A 21952-nucleotide genomic window follows, 5' to 3' on the forward strand; every position below is an offset into this window, starting at 1 on the left:
GCATGATTCCAGTTTAATCCATATGTTATCTTGGGACAAACACTATCTCATCAAGAAAGACAAGGTAGCCGGTGTAAATAACCTTGTGAAGTTAGGTTTTAGTCATTTCTAAAATGTGTCTCTGTTTAAAAACTGACTTACAGATCTGTTAATAAAGATTGTCCAAAAAAAAAGGCAGCAATGTTGCATTAAACTTTTGGATGGAGGTGAATCACATTACTGTATTTTGTACTCGTACAGATTGTACTTTTAGATCTGTTCTCTTCCGTCCACAAGTTTTATTGAAATCAGTGGTGGATATTGCTACGGGCGAAATGATTGAACATGACTGATACTTGCATCACATCAGTTTGAAAATTAAAACCACCATGAATAACATTTCATAAATAATCTGCTTGAAGAATCTGAAATGATAAATTATAAAGCACTGAAGTGTCGTACTTTTCTAAAGTGTATTTATTGTAGGAAGAGTTACACCAGGCCACAGTCAGTCATGTCTTTCCTCCTCCTCAGGATGTTGTAATGGCTTTTATTCCTCCTCACCTCTGATGTATTGCAGCTCCTTGACCTCAAGCTCATTTCGCTTGACACTAAAATCAGATGCTAAAAAGATTTGCTGAAAAAGCACAACGTAGGATTGAAGAGACTTGAGACAACCCAACATGGTGGTTTTCCTGCATTAGAGCCACTTGCAGATCAGTTTTGGCCCATAGGCCTTTTGTTTGACAGCCCTGTACTACATGATGGTTGTAAAAAAAAAAATAATAATAAAAATATTTAATTACTGTGACTTAATGGCATTAAATCTGTGACAATTATGCCATTACTGGCAAGTGTTGTGCTTTTGGGTGATGGGCTCGATCGACTGATTACGCTGCGTAAATAATGGATCACAATGGATCGGATCACACAAGTATTGGTCGAACTTGCAGCACTAAAGATTCGGGTTCTTTCCTTTTTATTCCGTGCATTTTATGTTTTTAGGTTATTATGTCGATTTGTGTACAGCACTTTCAGCTGTAGTTGTTTTATGTATAAATAATGGTGACGTCACTTGACTTGACTTTGTGCGCAATGGGCAGCGTGTTCGGGTTTCGGCGTGCCATCACCGGGTCTTTGCGCAAAAAGCAGACCCATTGTTTGTGCAGTGCAACAAGTAGATTAGGAAAATTGCCAAAAGATGTTTTACAATGGCATTATGGGTCAAGACCTCGATTGAAATCATCGAGCGGTTACCCCGGGTGCGCACGACGCAGCTTTCATAATGAAAGGTATTGCACACTATGTCCCATAGGTTATACGAATAACATTTTTATTGAAAGCATTTTTTTTTTCATTATTATTAAAATAAACCCCTCATAATTAAAACGGGACAGAGAGAGACAGCAGCTCTGCAACAGTTTTCACGCACAAAAGCAGGAAGGAAGCCAGTCAAAGTTCAGTTAGTTGACGATAACCGAGTTACTACTCTCGCCGACGGAGATCTGCGGCTGTCGGCGTATTAACAGTAACGCGTTACTACCCCCCCCCGACTTTTATTCAGTGCGGCGTTTGCAGTGGATCAGAGCGGCTCCAATCACACCGCCGCTCTTGGCTCACTTCCCCCGGCTGACGTCAGCTGACTGCCTCGGCTCGGCTCGGCTCGGCTCTCCGCTCTGCGCTCTCCGTTCCTCCGGACACGGGAGAAAAAAAATGCTGCTCTCCGTGCCCGCAAGGACAGGAATCAACCCCTACAACGGATACACCGGCAAACCCAGCAAGAAGGTAAAACGCGGCCGCGGTGGCTTCCTCACTTGGTCTTTGTGAAAGTAAAGTCATTTTGTCGATGCTTCGCCGAGCTTCCGACAGTTTGGAGCCGCTTTAAGCTGCAGTGTCCTTGAAAGTGGATCACAGGGGAGCTCAAACTCTCCCGCTCGCCACTGGGAACACTCGCCGCGGGCGCGCGTCCCTGCTCTTGTTTGTAAAAGTAAAACGGGAGCCCGTTACATTGTCGCCTGTGGATTACTGGCTTGTGTATTTTTTTGCGGTGGTTTTGTACCGAGGCGGCGGACGGTGGCGGCGCCGCTTCCTGCACGGAGCCTGCACGGCGGCGCGCACCAACGTACCCGGAGCGGCGCGTAAAGGTGCAAATAAGCGATGAAATCCTCGATGTGTTCGACCCAAGTGTGAATTGTTCGGGGGTGAATTGACACGGGCTTTGCTGAAGGGGTGTTTTCATTGAATTGGCCACAAGTTAGCAAAGTTTTTTCCCCTTTTACGCGTACCGATATGCCCCACCCCTCTATTCTTACTGATGATTACCCGGAGGGGCTTTTGCAAGCTCTGGAGGGAGGAAAGTTACAGATACCTAGTAACGTAAAGGTAATACACGTTTGAAAATAACCATACTAAACTGGTGTTATTTTGATCATTTTGCTTACTGGCATGAATAATTCAAAGCTTTATTTTTATTTTCACATATTTTCATTGCAGCCTCTCTTTTTTTTTTTTTTAAATCCAGGTATAAGTAATGAAATTGCATGTGACTACCCTTCATGTGAAGGATTTTTAGTTTTAGTGTGCTGATTGCTTCCAGTTGCACTCTTCTCTCATCTATTGATGCACCAGGACATCAGTGGAAGGACCTGATGAAGGCCTGATAGTGGATTTGTTTCAGCTCATTTTGTGCTGATTGCTTTCAGTGGCCTTCATATGTGCAGAGTATTATTTATTCCCCGCCATCAGCAGCTCAGAGATCCAACGCAACCCTCCTTCCCTGTGTCATCACCCCTTCTTGGCTCACAGCTGGAAGGAATTCAGATTGCTTAGATTAATGACCTGGAATTCCTGGAATCCTGGATTCACACAATGTGCTCATTTCAAGGGAGGCTCACCAGACTTCCACCTTTTTTTTTTCCTTTCTTTCTTGGAAGAAGACATGCAGACCCTCAAAAAAAGGGAGAAAAACACATCACAGTTCATATTGTGAGAGCGCCAAAGTCATGCAGAGGGGTGACTTGTAAATCCAGTGTCAAGTGGTAACCTCTGGTCTGTGTCATTTACTACGAGAAAAAAGGCGGAGAAAAGAAAGGGATTAGACCCCCCCCCCTTCTCCTCTTTCTTCTGCTTTCTATTAACTCCCTCTTCTTTTTTTCTTTCTCCCTGGTGTGTTTCACATACCTTGATTTGAGTAGAAAGCAGACTTTTAAAGCTTTTGGCTCAGACTGTGTTGAGTCAGGCGACGGAAGAGACACGAAGGTTTCACCTTTGAGCCACAGGGAGTCGGAGCGTTTCCTCACTTTTTCAGTATTTTGAATTTTCCCACCTTGCTGCAGAATTATTTTTTTTTTCCTGCGTTTTTATTTTTTGCCCGCAGCTGCAGGGACTTAATCAAAAGCCACTGCGTTTCTGAAGCTATGATCTTTTCCACTGTGCCTTTTAAGGTTTCCTTGAACAAACAGGTAGGACCCCATATTTAAGATGTTAGTCTCTGCTATGCGACACATTATATATCTGGAAAACAAGAGAGTAATTGTGTGACATTAATGCTATTCCCTTTCACAGTGCTGATACTGTTGTATTTTAATGTTAAGCAATTCAGTTAGGAACAATATATCACAAATGCATTACTACAAGATCAAAATGTGCAAGATACATGTTGTAAAAGAATGACCTTGGATAATGGCTCTCCACAGCCAAAAAGGATAGGCTTATATTTAAAAGAGAAAGTGTGAATAATCTTTATTGATTCACAGGACAAAAAATGTGCATTTTAAGGCAGAAGTCAGTGATGCAAAAGTGACCAGAAATGACAAGTTTGATGTTTAGAAGAACAAATCCCAAAACACTTCAGTGTTTGTATTTAGTATCGACAACAAGTAGACCTCATGCTGGGCAGCCTGACAACACATTCAAACAGGCCTATTTCTTTTCAGCGTTAATATTGTTGTTCTTCCCTTCCTTCTTAACCAAATGTTCAGATTGTGTGAGGCATGACTCTTCCTGCTCGGCATCATCTGCTGCGGCATTCAGGCATCATTTATTCAGTCACAAATCTCTGTTATTACTTCGGAGTTAAATGCACACATCCTGCCTCGCTCAGCACTCATTGTTCTTTTCTGGGATGAAAAAGTCCTCGAGTCACCTGCACTCCCTGCAGGCTTCACCTCTGCTCCCTCCAACTGTAATCACCTCATCAGTCTTGAGCCGTTGGCCGGGAGCACACCGGCCGCTCGCCGCGCCATGCTGTCGGCCACTTATTGTACTTATGCTTCTTGCAACTATGGTGTGACCATAAAGTCCTGATTTATATTTCTGCAGCTCCAAGTGACACTAACAGGGATGTGGGGATGGTGCGCAGCGCTTGTTTCTCTGGCTACAAACTGCAGAGCATCCATGCTATATGTGAAAATAATTAATTAGCTACCATATTATGTCAACAAAATTAATCCGATGTGTCAATTAGTAGCTGGTCTGAGAGTTGATTCTCGCAGATATGATAATCCTTGAGGAATGAAGTTCAAATGAATGAATTCCAATCTTAACAACCCCCCCCCAACCGGCGTCTGCTTCAAGGGGGGAAACACAAACATTTGTGTATTGCGGAGGAATGCAAAGAATGCTTGGAGACGACACTGCGATGGACGTGAGGAGGAGTGTAAACAGATCCATGAGCGCTTGTGGAGAGAAGAGCAACAGCCAGCAGGGAAATCCGTGGCTTGCGAGGAGGTCAGGTTTTGGGCGCTGATTATCTCGGAGGACATGCAGACATGCAGGCTGCAAAATTAGATTGGTGCTTCTCAGTCATGATCATTTAAGGACTCTCGGTGAGTGTGTGTGTGTGTGTCTGTGTCAAGGGGCTGTGATAACCTTGAGGTTTTGGCCGGGGAACACAAAACGCTCTTGGTTTGACCAGGAAGTGAATCCATTGATAAACTTGTGCCAAATCAAACGATCCGCTGTGGCGACCCCGGGGAAAGAGCAGCACCAACGCTCCATTGGTCTGTGTATGCGCTAGTGTTTGCCCCCGTTACCAGGGAAATCACAGTACATGGGTGGCTAAACACCTGGAGCCGGGGCAGATGGGGAGGAGGCGCGGCGCTGCCTCGCTGCCATCCTTTTCTCAGAAGGAGCCTAATAGAGCGCTCTTAATGAGACACTACCTTCTGACTAGAGAGCACATGAGAGGGATTAGCACTTCCCGCTAACAAGCTCAGATCCCAATTAGACAGGCCTCACTAGCCAGGCTCGGGCTTGGTTTCCCTGTCAGATCCTATCTCCCCCAAGCCTCTGCAGGTGCATCCCCCTGATAGTGTGCGCAGGCCGCCTACAGTGCAGCGGAGGGAAAGCACGGGAAGAGGCTGCGATTGTGGAACAACAAACAGCAGACTATTGATGCTAAAGAAGAGAGGGAGATTAGAGGAGCCGAGGAAGATGAATGGACTCTGTGATTTTTCTTTTTTTCTGTCCTCAGCTTGACTAAAAAAGACAGACCTTGAGTTCTGAAGGCTGATCCCATATCAGTTTGCAAAACGTAACTCAGCTGGGCAAGCAAGGGAAGGAAAAAAATCTGCAAAGGAATGGTAGATGTTGCCACTCGTGTCAGTAGTGTTTAAATTGATGTTGCTATATTACACATGTCATATGGAATAAAAGGTCAGGCTACATTCTTCATGTTCTGGAAGACAAAAAAAAAGCTTGAAGATAGACAGTTTAATGGTCTTGCATGCTTAGCACCAATCAATATTAGTCACCATAAATCTTCCCTGTAAATGCTGCATGCAGAAGTTTAGTGATGACAGAAAAAAAACTACCTTTTCTAGTTCTACTTGCTTGTAGCTTCACTAAAGTTCAAGGTTCACTCTTTATCTGATACAGGCAGGTTACTGTAAGGCAGTGTGGATTATTTATTTATTGAAATAAAAGGTGCCATTGACAGAAGCTGCTATGGGTTTATGAATAATATGCAGAATTTGTGTCCGATTTATTGTCTCAGTGTGGAAAGATTCACGTCAACAAGAATTTTTTAGTCTTTTACATTTTAGAGTTTATTTGCGAGGAGTGATTAAACCTACGCTGTGAATGGAGTCGTCCAAAATCAACAGATGTGATGCTCCTCATTTGGCTTTCATTTTTTTTCTACTCGCTCTATAGCCACTCAGTGTGATTCATGTGCAGCTAAGGCTTTTTTTTAATCATCTCTCTACCTGTTTACATAGGCGGCAGTGTGATCAATGTATTATTGAAATTGCGTCGCTACAGCAAGAGACGATATGCACACATTCAGCTCGTCGGTATTAGATCGTTTCCAGTTGACCTACTACATCACCCAACACAACAATAGTCAATAGCGATCTAGCGAGTTAGCAACCCAGGGGCTTGACAATGGACAATGTTTACAGTTTGCAGTCCGCTGGCTTCTTCTGTTTGGACTCCTATTCACCTTTGTGTGTGCCGGCTCAGGGTTTGGAGCTCAAAGCATTCAGACTAGTTCGTCCTGATCCAGTCTGATTGCTCTGCACACATGCAAGAAGAGATCGACTTTTATTGGCACCGTCTGCGTGTGCTATTGGACATTTAAAATATAAGTGGGTGTAAAATGTTTAGATGTACTATGAAAGTCCCGTTTCAGTCAGACAAAGGTAATGATTCATGATTTGGGGTGTCTGTGTTGATGGACTTTGATGCATTGGGTTATTATCCCCTGCATCCTGATTTGGCAATTAACCAACATGTAACATGGACACCAGAAAAGAGATGATGAGGGTTACCATAATACCATAATACACATCAATTTAATCAAAGAAGATCTGAAGCTCAGGAGCGTATTCGCTGTTAGCATATCTTGCACTCACTATAACTTGTTATGGAGTTTAGTGGTGACAGTTCTTAACTTACCATGTTGAATGACATTTGACCTGTTCTTAAAGGCTATCCAAGGCGTCCTGCTATCTCAGTGGAAACTCCCAGTTTCAGATGATTTCTTTTTTGTTTTTTCACAATGGAAAGTGAAAACGTTCCCACTTCCCAGTCATTCCAGCAAATTGGAATTTTCTGAGGAGTACCAGACAAAACACTGAGACACCGAGCTGAAATATTGATGCTGCTGCCATGAGAGTTACCTTCATCATTGTGAGCAAACTAGCCTCAGAGCCAAGCTGTCAGGGTGAGTTTGTAAATAAGATTCATAACGCAGCAGCTCCACGAGACATTTTTTTTGGACATTTCACTATATTTTGCTCAAGAAGGTTTCAATAGAATTAACTTTATGTTGAGACTGTACTCATTTTTAGGAGTAATTGTTTGGCTTTGCGTAACTGTAGACATCACGTAGACTCTGTTCCACAACAAAGAAGAAATTTACAGTTAAAATCTAAGGGTTATTATGACACTATTATCTTACCAGGCTAGCCGCTGTCCTAAACTTCCTTCAAATTTTTTCACATGTTAAATGGTTATATAGTCAATCTAATTGGTAAGAGCATTCAGACATGGATGTACAGGTCGAAGATACATCCATGTAATGTAATGTTTAATGAACTGTCTTCCCCTTTCTCTTTTTGAATAAACTGAAGGCTGAGTGGGGAATCTTCGGTGTCCAACAAGCCATCCATGGATGGACAGATTGATCTCCTGAGTGAGATTCTTTCATGTTTGGAGTAGACTCAGAATGATCTTTAAAAAAAACACCAAAAAAACAAAAACGAGACGTATCACATGGCAGATCACAGCACTGATACAAGAAGACTTTTTTTTTTTTTTTAAATCACTGCTCTGATTGCATGACTGTGACTCAGAATTCACAGAAATGGACATTTCACTGTACGGTAATTTGATTTCATGTGGGGAGGTCGAAGGAAAAAATAACTCATTTTGTTTCAAGAAGTCAGTAGCTGTTGGAATTATTCAGAAGTCCAGCTCATAAATCACAACGTGTTTCTCTCACGACATCAGCTGCCTGCCTCTTACTTGGTAATGGATTATAAGCAAATTTTGTGGAATTGTGCACCACTATAAGCTGCCCCATTGTTTCCTGTGACCTGACCTGCTGACCCTCACTAATCAAACACTTCCTCCTCCTCTTCCTCCTCCTCCTCCTCCTCCTCCTCCTCCTCCTCCTCTGCACCAAGGCCAAATAAAGCTGATATAAAACTCCCATGCCATTTAGATTTTGGGTGTGCCGCATTAAATCATTTTTCAAAAGCGTCTGTATTCAAAACGAACTTCACTGCGCCTTACACGTACTGCACACGTTCAAGATTTATCATGATGACATTACACGCTGGTGAATTTCATGCAGATTAAGCCACCATGGTAAGCGTGAAATGCTCATTGCTTTTCACACTCCTGCAGAGTACAGGAGCACGATCATGAAATTAGATCAGCATTATCAAAAATCTAAAGATGTGTCACGTTGGGACTCGTCTCAGAATTCACAGATTATTTATGGAAAACCTATATATCCTATGAATGAAGAAAATATTTATTCAAAGGCCGTAAAAATCTATTAAGAGAGTATTTGTTTGACAGAAAAACTGTCCTTGTTTTGTGTTTGTTTTTTTCCCAAATAGCCAAATCCCAAATAAAATCCCTCGATCTTCAAACGACAGCATTTAAGTACACAGCCTTTCCATGAAGTCAAACACTGTTAATCCATGAAAAAAGACCAATTCACTCAACAAAAAAGCTTTTCATGGTTTGAATGTCTGTATTTTTATTTCTAAATTCATTGCAATAGATACATTTGTATGAATCACACTTTGAACTTAAATACTCAATAACAGAAACGGTTTATATTTACAGTCCATGCAGCAGTTGAAGTCACCCTGATGGTGATTCTCCTGTAAATACATTCAAATGCAGCAGTGAGGAAATCCAAAGTTGTTCAGTTTTTCCAAGTTGCTGCAACATTTCCAAAAAAATCTAAAATCTAAACTTCTGTTTTGTTTTGTTTTTTGCCCTGTTGATATCTCAGTGATCAACCCATTGACAGGTAGTCTCGAAATATATTTGATCTACTTTCAGCTGCAAGCCTTTTGTTGCATAGATGTCAATACCATCTGTTTAACAAAGGACTGAATGTCAGAGCGTTAAATGACTGGGTCATCCTGCATTTTTCTGCTGACTGATGGTGAACTTGGAGGGCCACCATTAATGCCGCCACTGGCAAAGCAGTGTATATGAATTGATTCTGGCTGCTTGGAGATACATTTCTGTTTGATTAATTTGCCAATAAATGTTTGAAGTGTCTGTATAACCTTGTAGTTGGTGATTTCTCTGATTCCCATCACTGCTAAAAGGCTTATTCAGAAATAGTGGAGTGTCTACATGTCACATTCATGTGTGTAAATGCTTTCATTTCTTCTGTTTATGTTCATATATCTGCACATCCGGCTTGTTGTAAATTCTATAATTGTTTATTTTTGTTCTCGTTGGATGGATTTCATGATATCTATCCTGATGGGATTGGATTTACTTGTCTTTTCCAGAAGAAAAATGTTTTTTTTTTACCTGTTATGAATCTTTTTTTATTGCCCATCTCATTTCATCTCGTCTCACCTGACCTATCAAACCGGATTAAGCAGTAAACTGTGATTGATATCCTGCCTCTAACTCTGTGACCCCGTCTGATTGGATTGCTCTTCTTACTCCAGATCCTGTTAGCTGCCTCATGAGTGTAAACGTCCAAACGCCCGCACCTAAAAGCACGGCGGCACTTGATACAACTCTGCAATTAAATATCTGACAACGCTCTCCATTTGTCCTTTCAGCAGACATATGTGTCCCCCTCCAACCATCAGATGGCTCCTCCAAGCCCCAACAGCACCAACAACAGCAGCGCCACCACCATGAGCAATGGCAGCAGCAGCAGCAGCAGCAGTAGCGGAGGCGAGCAGCTGAGCAAGACCAACCTTTACATCCGTGGCCTCCACCCTGGAACCACAGACCAGGATCTGGTTAAGCTCTGTCAGCCGTAAGTCACCCAAAAAACCAATTGCTTCACTGTCTGCTCGCGCACCCTATAAATCTGCCTGGCCGTCCGCTGCCAGTGCGCACCCCGGTGCAGCAGAACAGTAGATTATGACGGAGCGGTGTGACGGGTGATGGCCGGGCGGGCTGAAAGGCTAAATGGTTTACATGTCCACATGGGCAAATACTGCAGATGGATGACTTCCTCACACTTCAAATACACGTGGACGCTGAAGCACACCTTATTAGGTATTCCTCAAATGTACAACGCAGATATATGTTCAACCAAGCGTGTTTGAAATGTGTCATGCAGAGGTTTGTAGAAAAAAAACAAAAAAACGACTGAGATCCCAGAGGCTGAAGACGGGAGGCATTTTCAGTTTGGCACGATCAAACAGACGTCCCAACTACCGGGTCCAGAGTTTAGTCTGCTTAAACGTTTCCCCTATTGTTCCTCCAAGCATTTTCCTTTTTAATCATACGGTGAGACGACAATGAGACTGCGCAATCCAAACTCAAAGTCACATCCTGCACTATAAATACCACGCGATGTTACTCATCAGCATGAGTGTGAGGCTCTGAGAGCGGGGTTGTGGGCAGCATGCAGGCAGACATCAAACAACAGCGGCGTCCCATCCATCTGATATGTTTGTTAGGCCTTCAGTGGAAGACATCAAAACACGCAGGGCCGAGATGAATGATCTGCTTTTACTTAATTGAATTCTGGGGCTTGGTGATGAGAACCAGAAGAGCCGAGGAGAGGAGGGAGAGAAAAGGGGACTGGAGAGATTGAATAAGGGGAGAGAGAGAGGGCGGGTGAGGCCTGCTATTTTACAGCTGTCTGGAAGATATGGCTCACATGAGGCTGCCCAACCCGACAGGAAACGGCGAACCCAGGGGAAAGGGAAAGACAAACAAGGGCAATGGCATTGGTGGGGGGGGGGGGGAGTAGGATGGAGAGAGTCGGAGGGGGAGGAGTGACTGGAGTTCAGGGTTTGTGTGTCAGGTGGTGTTCCGTGGGGGTAGTTCTCATATTTCTGCTTTTACAGAGCAGATAAAATCACGGCATGAAATTTGCCTTTTAGCAGGCCACATGAAGGCCAATGTAACGTTGAGTTAAACTCGACTGCGAGAGGAAACTGCGTCTAATAATAGTTATTAGTGGGGGAAACGGCTTGTATATGTGGGCGTAAATCAGCAGGAAAACAAGTCGCGGGGAGAGACTCCGACTTTACTCGGCTGAAGTTTGAACAGTAAATGTGTGCATACCATTAGGACACTGCACTGGCAGCGCTCCCCTCCCCCCACGCTAAGAGTTGTTGTACGCGAGCTCTGAAATGTTGTGTGTACCGAGTGTGGGATGAGAGGAGGCGATGGGGGTTGGTCCTCCATCTCCGGCCCCTGCAGTCGTCTCCCTGGGTGCCTCGTTGCCGCTCTGGTTCCTGCCCCGGCCCGTCTCTGACGGCTGACCACGGACGGACGCTGGGCCGGACCGTGCAGGCTGCGCTCGCTCACACATGGCTGAGTCTCCATTCGCACTTTTCAGCCCGCATCACGAAGACCGAGACCTCTGAGCACACTTTTAATAACTCCAGCAAGTCGTGCGCGCGCCAAGCAGAGCTCACAGCTTTAAACACCAGCTCCAGTTTGAAGTCCACTGGTGGGCTTGCCAATCCATCCACGATCGCAGCGCGCAGTGCAAACGACAATGGTGGCTTATCCACAAGTTGAGCCGGTGCCGTCGTATGGCTGAGAATCGCAAATGCACCATTAAATAGTAATGCTATATAGGAGCTGGAATGCATAATACAACAGAACTCCAGTTAACAGTAGAAGAGTGTTAGAGTACATTTGGATAGAATAAATTCCAATAGAATAGAATAATTGTATGACAGTGTTTCTGTGTTGATTGGGGAAAAACATTGCCACAATGGCTCAATTGAATAACATTGGACTAAAGTTTATATTGTACATTTGAAATGACAATAGTAGTTTCAGCACCACATGGGAGGTTGTTTGGATCTCCATCGCTTTGTATTTAGATTTGACTCATGAGTGGTGAAGACTAAAAATGGTACATTGTGTACCTGCTTTATAGCTGCACAGACATGCGTTTGTAGTGGAGAGGTCACTTTAATCACTTCGGCCACTGCGTCCTTCTCGGGTTGCCACAGAGATGTCGTGTGATGTTTGATTCTGGTACAAGTTGCCGCATAACGCCACCTAAGACGAGTGGGATTCAAACCGGTGGACCTTAATTAATATCAAAGACAATATCAAGACACAAATTCAATTAAAAGACAAAACAACTGTTAAATTGTCACATAATAATTTAATCAAAATGAATGATTATTGAAGTTTCATCCCCCTGCAGAGATGAGCTGTGCTGCAGGAGTGCTGCTCTGTGGTCGGGCACTAAGACCCGGCGTCCGGGGGGGGAGCAGGGTTGGGGTGGAATGGGGAGGGGGGGGGCTGACTGGAGAGAAGCTGGTTAGTAGAATGAGAGTGTGGCTTGGAGCCAGCGTTGGACAGGACAGCCAAGGAGAGGCATATCAGATTACACTGCATGCACATGCCTGGAGAGATGGGAACTGATAGAGCTGCTGCAGCGAGCCGTTTCGCCCCAGTCAGCCACTATCCTACACATCTGCAGCATGAACAGCCCACAGTAAATAATATGGCATTTTCATATTGATAGCACATCTTGAAGAGATGTAAAATAAAATAAAAAAATTTTAAAAAACGCAGCAAGGGCCTTCATCTTTACCAAATTGTCACATCATGTTGGATTTCCCCGGAGGTTTGATCCCTATTGACATTTGCGCGTGAGCTGGATTGAATAAGATATGGGAAATCTATAGTTCTTGTCGCATGCAGAAACCCAGAGGACATTACTCTTATTTCATTTAATTTACCTACCCCTCCTCTCTCACACGCACTCTCTAAAGATTTCCCTATCTGTATGAATTACGACACGATTGTGAAATGGTATTCAGTGTCACTGCGCTGAAAATGTCAGGTGACTTATAATTTAATCATCGTGACGCACGTGTGTATTAACCTAACAACCCGATCTCCTGCCTCAGCAATGTTTCAACTCCTAATACATTATTTCGAGCACGCAATTATTGTGAAGCTCACTTCTTTTCTTTTTTTTTTTTTTCAGGTATGGAAAGATCGTATCCACCAAAGCTATCTTGGACAAGACAACCAATAAATGCAAAGGTGAGATGAAAAGACATTGAATAAACTCAGCCTGTAGACTGCAGGTAGCTTCTTGGGATGGTTTACAGTTAGCATCAAATCAGGAAAACCCTTAGTCCACATTATTATTGTAATTTATAAAAGAAGCCGGAAGGTTTTTCTTACATTTCTAACATTCCAGCCATGATCCAGAGTAAACAGTTATGAAACAAATAAGAATATTCAAAACCTAAATGTACTTTTTAACCTTAAAAAAAAAGCTCTTGTATGTATTTTTCTGTTGGATCACACCCTTTGTTCTCACAAAGTGATTCCTCAGTGGTTAAATGTCCTCAGTGGATCGTGTATCAAAGAGGCCGTGCTCATTCCTGATAAATCATCCCAATACAGCTGTTTACATTTGGCTCTCTGCTGGGTACCTTGTGTTAAAGTTTACCTTCTTGAAGGTGTGTAATGCGTGTGACACAGTGTGTGCTTGTGTTGTGTAAGTCTGTGTGGAAGTGCTTCAGAACCAAACACTCGGCCGATCAGTTCATGTCCTGCGTATGAGTGTTTTGTTTCAAAATCGATATTATAATGTGCACGTGGCCAATGTTCGCATTGGCCACGTGCACATTATAATATCGCCGGAACGCAAGACCCATCAATTCCTCACTGATAGTGTTTTTTTTTACTAGTTCATGTCAGTAGACCTGTGTGAAGCCTGCGTGCTTTCATGATTCCGTATGCTGTCGTCTCTCGGTGTAACTTGTATCACTCATTGTGAGTTTTGGTGGCTGCAGGCTACGGCTTTGTTGACTTTGACAGCCCGTCCTCGGCTCAGAAGGCGGTGACAGCGCTGAAGGCGGGCGGGGTGCAGGCCCAAATGGCCAAGGTAAGAAGCGATGTCCATCCAGACACTTTGTGCATCTTGAAGTGAGAAAAGTCAATAATGACCTCATCAACTTGCAGCAAATTGGCTTATTTTAAAATTCTCTCTCTTGCTGTTTTGTGTTTTTCTCTCTCTCTCTCTCTCTCTCTCTCTCTCTCTCTCTCTCTCTCTCTCTCTCTCTCTCTCTCTCTCTCTCTCTCTCTCTCTCTCTCTCTCTCTCTCTCTCTCTCTCTCTCTCTCTCTCTCTCTCTCTCTCTCTCTCAACCCCCCCTTTGTTATATGAGCCATGGTTTATGAGTTTAAGCCTCTTAAGCTCCTCAGTTTTATTAGTACATCAGTGTGTTTGCAGCATGGTGCAGTGTGAGGGTGTATTCTTTATTAGGCATCTTTCTGGGCTTTAACACGCTGTCCAACATGTATTTGTACAAACATGCGACCACAGACGCACACAGGTGTGTGTATGTGCGTGTGTGTTTGTGTGTGTGTACGCACGCAGCGGTGACGGTGTTTAAGGAGCCTGCTCCCTGAGCTCCTTCCACAAAGGACCTGTCTGTTCTCCCTAGTGGCATCTGACTCAGTGTCTGAGCAGCTCCCCAGTCAGCAGGGCACCGTGCCCAGGCTCCCGCCCCGTCAACACACACACTCACACACAGACACACACACACACCAACAACGCTCCACAATCGCACACTCGCTTCGCCAGCCTTGCCTCGGCCGGATTATGACACGCGCTCACGGACGCGCGCGCGCACACACACACACACGCCACCGACACCCTGGGAAAGCTGATCTCTCGTTAAGCTGGATCACTGACATTCACACGGCTTCTCGCTCGCAAAATAACTCGATTTCCCCGACTTCCTTCGGTCTCGGGTTCACAACGGGGCTTGTGTCTGCGTCAGATTTCTCTCTGACTCACTCTGACTCACTTGCAGCTGAAAAGCCCTCTCGGCAGGTCTCTTCGGTCGGGGGTTCATTTCACTAGTTTGCACCGTCGCGGAGGAGGAAGAGAAAAGGAGGAAGGTGAAGGAGAAATCACCTTCATCGCAGGTCGCAGCGATTACACATGCATTATTCATGGGATGGAAATTAACTTGCGCTGCATTTACAGGTTTTTAATCACATCTGCACTCTGAGATAATGAATATGCATAATGGTTGGAGGGTGATGGAGATTGGTTATCTTACGAGATGCTGTTGGTCAAATTAAATTTGTTTGAGGAGGGCACAAAGGCAAGAATCAGAGGCACATAAATGGTTCAAAAGCAACACCAACAAAAAAGTGAAACCGAAGCAATTTCCTGACTTTCTGTTTGTTTTCAAATAACTCCACACTGAAATTTTGAGAGAGGGAGAGAGAGAGAAAAGCAGAGGAATTATAAGGTTTTATCAGCCAGCCACTGTGTCTGCATTCAAGGTCAGGATTACCACAAGAATACCACTGTGACATCCGCTTTATTACTGTGATATGGGAAAGTTAAAGATAGCGTTAGTCTTGTGAGGAGGTGATGTGACAACGCGTCAGGATGTTCCTCAGACTGCTTCCGAAGGTCTTTGTCCAAAATGTCACTTCTTTGCTCTCCCTCTCCACCCAGAGGTGGCGCATAATCATTTTAGATCATGCACGGATGGGGAGCCTTGTGAAATGTAATTAAGCTTTAATATCACATTACCTGAATCATGCACTTTCATCCTCTTTGAGCAGCAGGCCTCACACAATGACCTATTTTCTACACCTCGGGTAGTGGCACACGAGTGATGGAATAGAAGAGTTTGAATAAAAGTAGATGAGGCTAAGATGGAGAATTCACTGGAAAAGAGTTCTCTTTCCTCAGTTTTCTCCTCCTTTTCTTGTGGGAAGGTTTCTCTTATCTGAATCAAAGGCGATCTGCCCACTTCTCACACCAAGACCAAAGTGAAATCCACCCTTGTTTTTCTAAACTCCTTCCTTGCTTGAAATCCTGGGCATCATCCAAACACCAGTCGCGTCACACACACGCCCTGTTAAAAGGTCGTGTAAATTCCCTCTCGGCGTCGCAGGTCAGACCGTATTTTACGGCGGGTGATTTCTGGAGGGCTCCTGTAAACATGCCGCAGCTGTCACCCCCGCCACATGGAAGCAACGAGTCTCACTCGTCCTCTCTCCTCTCAGCAACAGGAGCAGGACCCCACCAACCTGTACATCTCCAACCTGCCGCTGTCCATGGACGAGCAGGAGCTGGAGAACATGCTGAAGCCCTTCAGTCAGGCCATTTCCACGCGTATCCTCCGAGACGCCAACGGGACCAGCCGAGGGGTCGGCTTCGCCAGGTACGAGCTTTGGATTAAAAAAAAATAATAATTCTATGACCAGGTGGGAAATGATGGTGCAACTTTAAATGTGAAAAATGAATATTGAAACTATAATAGTGAGATCACGGTCAACTTTTAATCATTTAATATGGTGAGTGAGCCCTCTGGTGGGCAAATGTGGTAAGTGAGCCACTGTGGCACATTTTCCATCCCTCTTCTGTAACGCTTAATACTGTGCAGGGGTCACGGCAGATGCCGGTTTACTATCGGCGGGGGGCAGGATACAGTCGGACAGGTCGCCAGTCCATCACGTCAGAAACACACCGACCACCGCACACTCACATTCACACCTAGGGGCGATTTGGGATCACCAGTTGGCCACAGATGCATGTTTTTAGACTGTGGGAGGAAATCCAGGCAGACAGGGAGAACATGCAAACTCGAAAACATAAATTCTCGTCTTGATTTGACTCATGCTCGTGTTTTGTCTCAAAATGTCTCATATTTCTCTCGTGACAAATTAGGCAAACGCAGATGTTTTGTTTAGTCTTAATTCATTGTAATTTCGACTTTTGCTGGAAGGACCTTGGGTATTGACTGTATTTCATACTTGCCGTAGCTGTAATGGCTGAAGTCAAAAGAAATAACTCCAACTGACAGAGTAGGAGGGATATTTATACAGTGTATATATGTAGAGAATGTGACCTTGGGCTGTGTTCGGCCTCAGTGTCAGACTTTGGTTTTAAGCTTCAACTGCTATTCTCAACAGGATGGAGTCAACAGAGAAATGTGAGGCCATCATCCAGCATTTCAATGGAAAATACATCAAGACACCACCTGGAGTTCCTGGTAAATTCAGTTTTTTTTTTTTTAGCTGTCAGCTTAAAAACACATTAGTCCAGTATGCGGATATAATGTAAAGAGCTTTTACATTCATGTAGGTCTGCCATAATTTATCATTTCTTTTTTTTTTTTTTTTTTCTTTGGAAAATCCTTGGTTCAGTGCCGTCAGAGCCTTTGCTGTGTAAATTTGCTGATGGAGGCCAGAAGAAGCGTCAGAGCCAAGGAAAATATCTGCAGAACGGTCGACCCTGGGCCAGAGATGGAGAGACTGTAAGCTTATTTGTGATGCTTTTTTTAGAAGAAGAAAAAAATCTGTTGGCTCTTTTAAGGCTGTTTTACCTCATAATGACTTACACAACCTGTGTGTTTCTCCTCAGGGGGGAATGACTCTCACTTACGACCCGACCACAGCCTTACAGAACGGGTACGAGCAGCGATCCCGATCCGTGCCTCGCGCAGCCTGGAGGAGCCAAATGACTCACCGCCAGTGTGTTTTGTGTCTCTTCCGGCAGGTTCTACTCCTCTCCCTACAGCATCACACCCAATCGGATGATCGGACCAACCTCCCTCTCCCCGTACATGCACTCGCCCATGTCCACCTATCAGGTATCGGAATAAGCACAAACAAGGCCGCCACTTCGAGTAGCTTAGCATTTCTCATCGATTCGGGAGTCTTTGTTTTATTCCCCGTGTGCCTCTCTCATCCCTTCAGGTACACAACCCCTCCTGGATACATCACCAGTCATACATAATGCCGCCTACAGTTAGTATCTCGAATCTTAAACTGGTTGGTCTTTCCTCCCTGTGTTCGCTGCAGTTCAGCGCTGCCGCTCTCCACTTTACTGAGAGTGTTTTCTTCTTCCAATAACACGCGCTAACCTCACTTGTCGTCGCAGGGAGCCGTTCTGACGCCGGGAATGGACCACACCATGTCCATCCAGCCCACTTCCATGATGGGGCCCCTGACGCAGCAGCTCAGTCACCTCTCCATGGGCAGCAGCGGCACAGTAAGACCAGTCTGGATCATTTATCACTGAACTAAAAATCCCCAGGGCTCTTAATGTTGGCCAGACGTTACACTCCCGTTACTTACAACACCAAAGAGTGAGGAATGGAAATGATCTTAACCTTTTCTGTGGGATTGTGGAGATTCTGTCTCCCCGAGGGTTTGGAAGGTCGTCATGTAAAGATGAATAGACTTCCATTTGGATAAATTGAGTCAGTCAGCAGGGTGAAAAGTGTGTGAGAAGTTCCAGTTGGGTTCCAGCTCCCGTTTGTAATTTAAACTCATCGAGACAGGTGTAATCCAACCTATAAATCTTCTAGAGTGCAGCTTCCTTTGACAGTGTTATTGCCAATGTAGCTGTCGTGTCTAATGATTGTTGTTCCCATCTCTGCTCCGCTCTGCAGTACATGCCTGCAAACACATCTATGCAGGGGACCTACATACCCCAGTACACCCAAGTGCCTGCCACCAACATCTCAGTCGAGGTAAACGGCCTCCAGTTGGTCCCAGCGGAGCAGGTTTCCAAGCATCTTTCACAGGTTTAATCTCAACTGCGTCTTTTTTTCCCTCAGGAAAGTGCCGTCCAACAGCCTGTCGCCATCGAGGCGCCCACGGATCACACAACCTACTCCTACCAGCATAACAAGTGAAGAGGTGGGTGTAGACTTATAAAATCCCGGGAAAAGGAACATTTTGTTATATTGGTTAAGATTTGATTACTTTTCAAAGCCCCCCCCAAAAAAAATCAGATTGATAGACCAGTTGCAGACAATAATTATAATTCTTGTAAAATGTTCTTTAATTATGTTTCTACATCCTGTACACGTTTTTTTTCTTCAGCTTCATTTTTGTACAGCACCTTTTAGGCAATTTCAAATCGCTTCAATACATTAAAAGAGTCATCGCCTGGTTTTCTCATGTATCCAGTCTTCCTTCAATTGGCTTTAAATTGATTCTTTGGCCTTTTTTGGGGGGGGGTAATTATAAAGCTTGTTCTGGTGTTGATGACAACACAGAAACGCCGTCAAAATCTCCCATCGAGTCTAGTTTGAACAAAGAGCTCAAACAAAAAAAAAACCTAAACTCAGTTTCAACTGAGGTTCAACACCAATATACATGTTCTAACAAGGAAAAATGTGACTATGACTTCTTAGAAAAAAAAAAAGAAAAGACTAAATACAGAAAGAGCAAAAATGTACGTGTACACACATCTATCACATATGTATGTGGCGGCAGCTCTCCCTCGGACTCCGCGGTGGCTGTTTTGTCCAGTGTCTGTGTTTTCTAACAGTCTGTGTCTGTGTCAGGTCTTCCTCTGGAGCCAGTGCGACTCTCGGCGGTTCCCACAGTGATGAAAGTCGACACAGAGACTGCACGTAAGGCAGCGAACACCCGGAGGACCATGGGACTGTTCCACACAAAAGGACAAAAAAACAAACAAACAAAAAAACACAAAAAGATATTTTCTATGAACTCACGTTTTAAAACAAACTGTTTTTCTCGGATCAAGCAGAAGTGGATGACGGCAGGCAGAGCGAGACGGAGGAGATGAATGAGGAGCATCTATTTTGATAGCAGCAAAGAGAAAAGCCACACAAACACTACACATTTGAAAGTTTTGACGACTGCTTTTTATTTGCCGGCACTCTTCCAGGGCGCTCGATTGAAACCAGGAAATGAACATTTCAACACTTTTTTTTTTTCAGTTGTATTTTTTTTCCTCATGTTTTGTAAAATAGGCTTCTTTTTTTTCCGTCTGAACCTGCATTTTTTTTTGTACATAATTCTTTGTTTTGCTGTGTTTCTATCTTCATGTGTTCTTGTTTGGAGGAGAATTTTTTTTTTTTTTTTTTAAAGCTCCTGACTGCTGTTGTGGGCAGATCCGGTGCCGACATAGAGCAGTAGCTTCATCCACTTAAAAAAAAAAAAAAAACTTTTTTTTTTTTTGTCTTGAAGTGCTCCCACTTCTCTTTGGCACTTGAAATCCGTCGAAATAATTTATGGTTCCAACAATCTCGACATAAAAGCTTCAGACAATCAGGAGATCACACAGGCGAGACGGTCATTGACGGCAGATTTCAGACCTCCGGATCAGAGATAAATGGATTTAAAGCATTCCAGATATTGTTACCAGAAGGTTGTAAAAGGTGGTTTCACTTTGAGCTGCTCTACACATCCAAATCCAAAGTTGTTGAACAGGGATCACATGTCACAACGGAGCTGCATGTAAATCTGATTTAAATTCATTCAGGCTTCCTTTTGACTTCCTTCTTCTTTTTTTTTTATAACCAGTCAAGAAATGCTTCAGTTATTTCAATAACACAATACCAAATGGTCTGAACATGGCAGCGTATGTGTTGCTGTGTTGTTGTTTTTTATTCTAGTATCCCTTTTATAAAAGGGAAAGCTAATTCTCTACTCAATCCCAAAAAAAGGTATTTTCTGAAGATAAATATTAATTCTGTAGTAGATGGACTGCTATCTTCAGAAAACACTATTTTGGTGGATTATTAAGTCACGGCTGCATGTTTGCATCTATTTCTGCATTCACATCCATGTTTTTTTTTTTTTTTTTTTTACATTTGTTATTTAAAAAAAAAAAAAACTTTTTTTTTTTCAAATTGTTTTAATACTTTTAAGATTGATCCTATTTTTCAAAGAAGCTTTGATTTTATTTTTGATAGTGTGTTGTGTGTTTCCGATAGTGAGAAAATGTTCCGCTTTCTTTCAGAGTGTTTATGTTGGGAAAAGAAAACTACCTTGTTCTGGTTTCAGTGTTGATGTCAAAAAAAAAAAAAAAGGCTTTAAGATTTTTCTTTATAGAGACATTTCAGTTCAGTCTGTGTCACACACATTGGCACTTTATTAACATTGAATCATTCACAGGTGCATCTCAACAATGCAGTGTAATGTGGTGGGCATACAGTTCCAGTGTTTCTGTGTGGAGTTTTCATGTTCTCTCCAAGCTACCCCAAGGTGGGAATGTGGGTCTTTACTCAGTCAGCTGGGATCTGATTCCAAACATTTTTGATCACTTTTTCTTCTTTTTTTTTATAAATGTCTTGACTGTTTTAGTTTAATGCAGCTGATTATGGGTGAAGAAATAATACTCGTTCCCATTTATAGCCATCAGTTCATCTTCAAATGCATGTTTTTAGACTGAGAGGAAACTTGAGCATCTGTTATATTTCTACACAAAGACCCACAATCTCACATTCAATGAGGACTGAGTGTCCACGTAGAAATCCAGAAAATCAGACACGCAATATGTCACAATACATACCTGTCTTTTTGTTGAGATGCACCTGTCCGTTCTGGGTTCAGATATATTGTTACAGAGTTCAAACCTCAACTTACCTCATCCTGCTTCCGTAGATTCCGCGTGTGTAAAAAAAAAAAAAAGGTTCACAGGCAATACCTCACCTCCCGTCGGCCTCATGGCTGTTCACAGCTGGTACTGTGTCCACTCCCTCCAACTCGTCCGTCCAAATGCTCGGAAATCACGCCCAAGGTCTGATGTTCTATGCAATTAATTTATTTTCCTTATAAATGCAATACTACAAAGAATCCGAGAGACAACCTCATATTATGACAATGGACCACCTCGCAATGTTGACGTCACATTTCTGCCTCACACGACTTTCACTTTTCACCGTTCTTTTGTCTTCTATTCTCGTCGGTTGAACTGCTGCGTTAAAAGGGAACCGTTTCATACCAAAATGTGGTTGTTATTGTTACGTAGGAAATGTACTGAGAGAGAGAAAAAAAAAGATTTTTTTTTTCTGTGGA

General features: G+C 43.5%; 1 protein-coding gene across 1 annotated transcript; it reads left to right on the plus strand.

Moving 5' to 3' along the window:
* Nucleotides 1-1663: 1663 nt before the first annotated feature.
* Nucleotides 1664-20709, plus strand: LOC308130706 (RNA-binding motif, single-stranded-interacting protein 2-like). Its single transcript, XM_080497141.1, is given in 15 exon segments — nt 1664-1764; nt 9750-9952; nt 13115-13173; nt 13935-14026; nt 16175-16332; nt 17084-17163; nt 17318-17427; nt 17535-17581; nt 17670-17763; nt 17870-17920; nt 18054-18164; nt 18568-18656; nt 18658-18718; nt 18721-18817; nt 19471-20709. Coding segments are annotated over 14 exon segments (1320 nt in total). The 5' UTR covers nt 1664-1692; the 3' UTR covers nt 18814-18817; nt 19471-20709.
* The last annotated feature ends 1243 nt before the right edge of the window (nt 20710-21952 follow it).

The sequence above is a fragment of the Blennius ocellaris genome, assembly GCF_963422515.1.
Source record: "Blennius ocellaris genome assembly, chromosome: 5".
Taxonomy (NCBI): Eukaryota; Metazoa; Chordata; class Actinopteri; order Blenniiformes; family Blenniidae; genus Blennius; species Blennius ocellaris.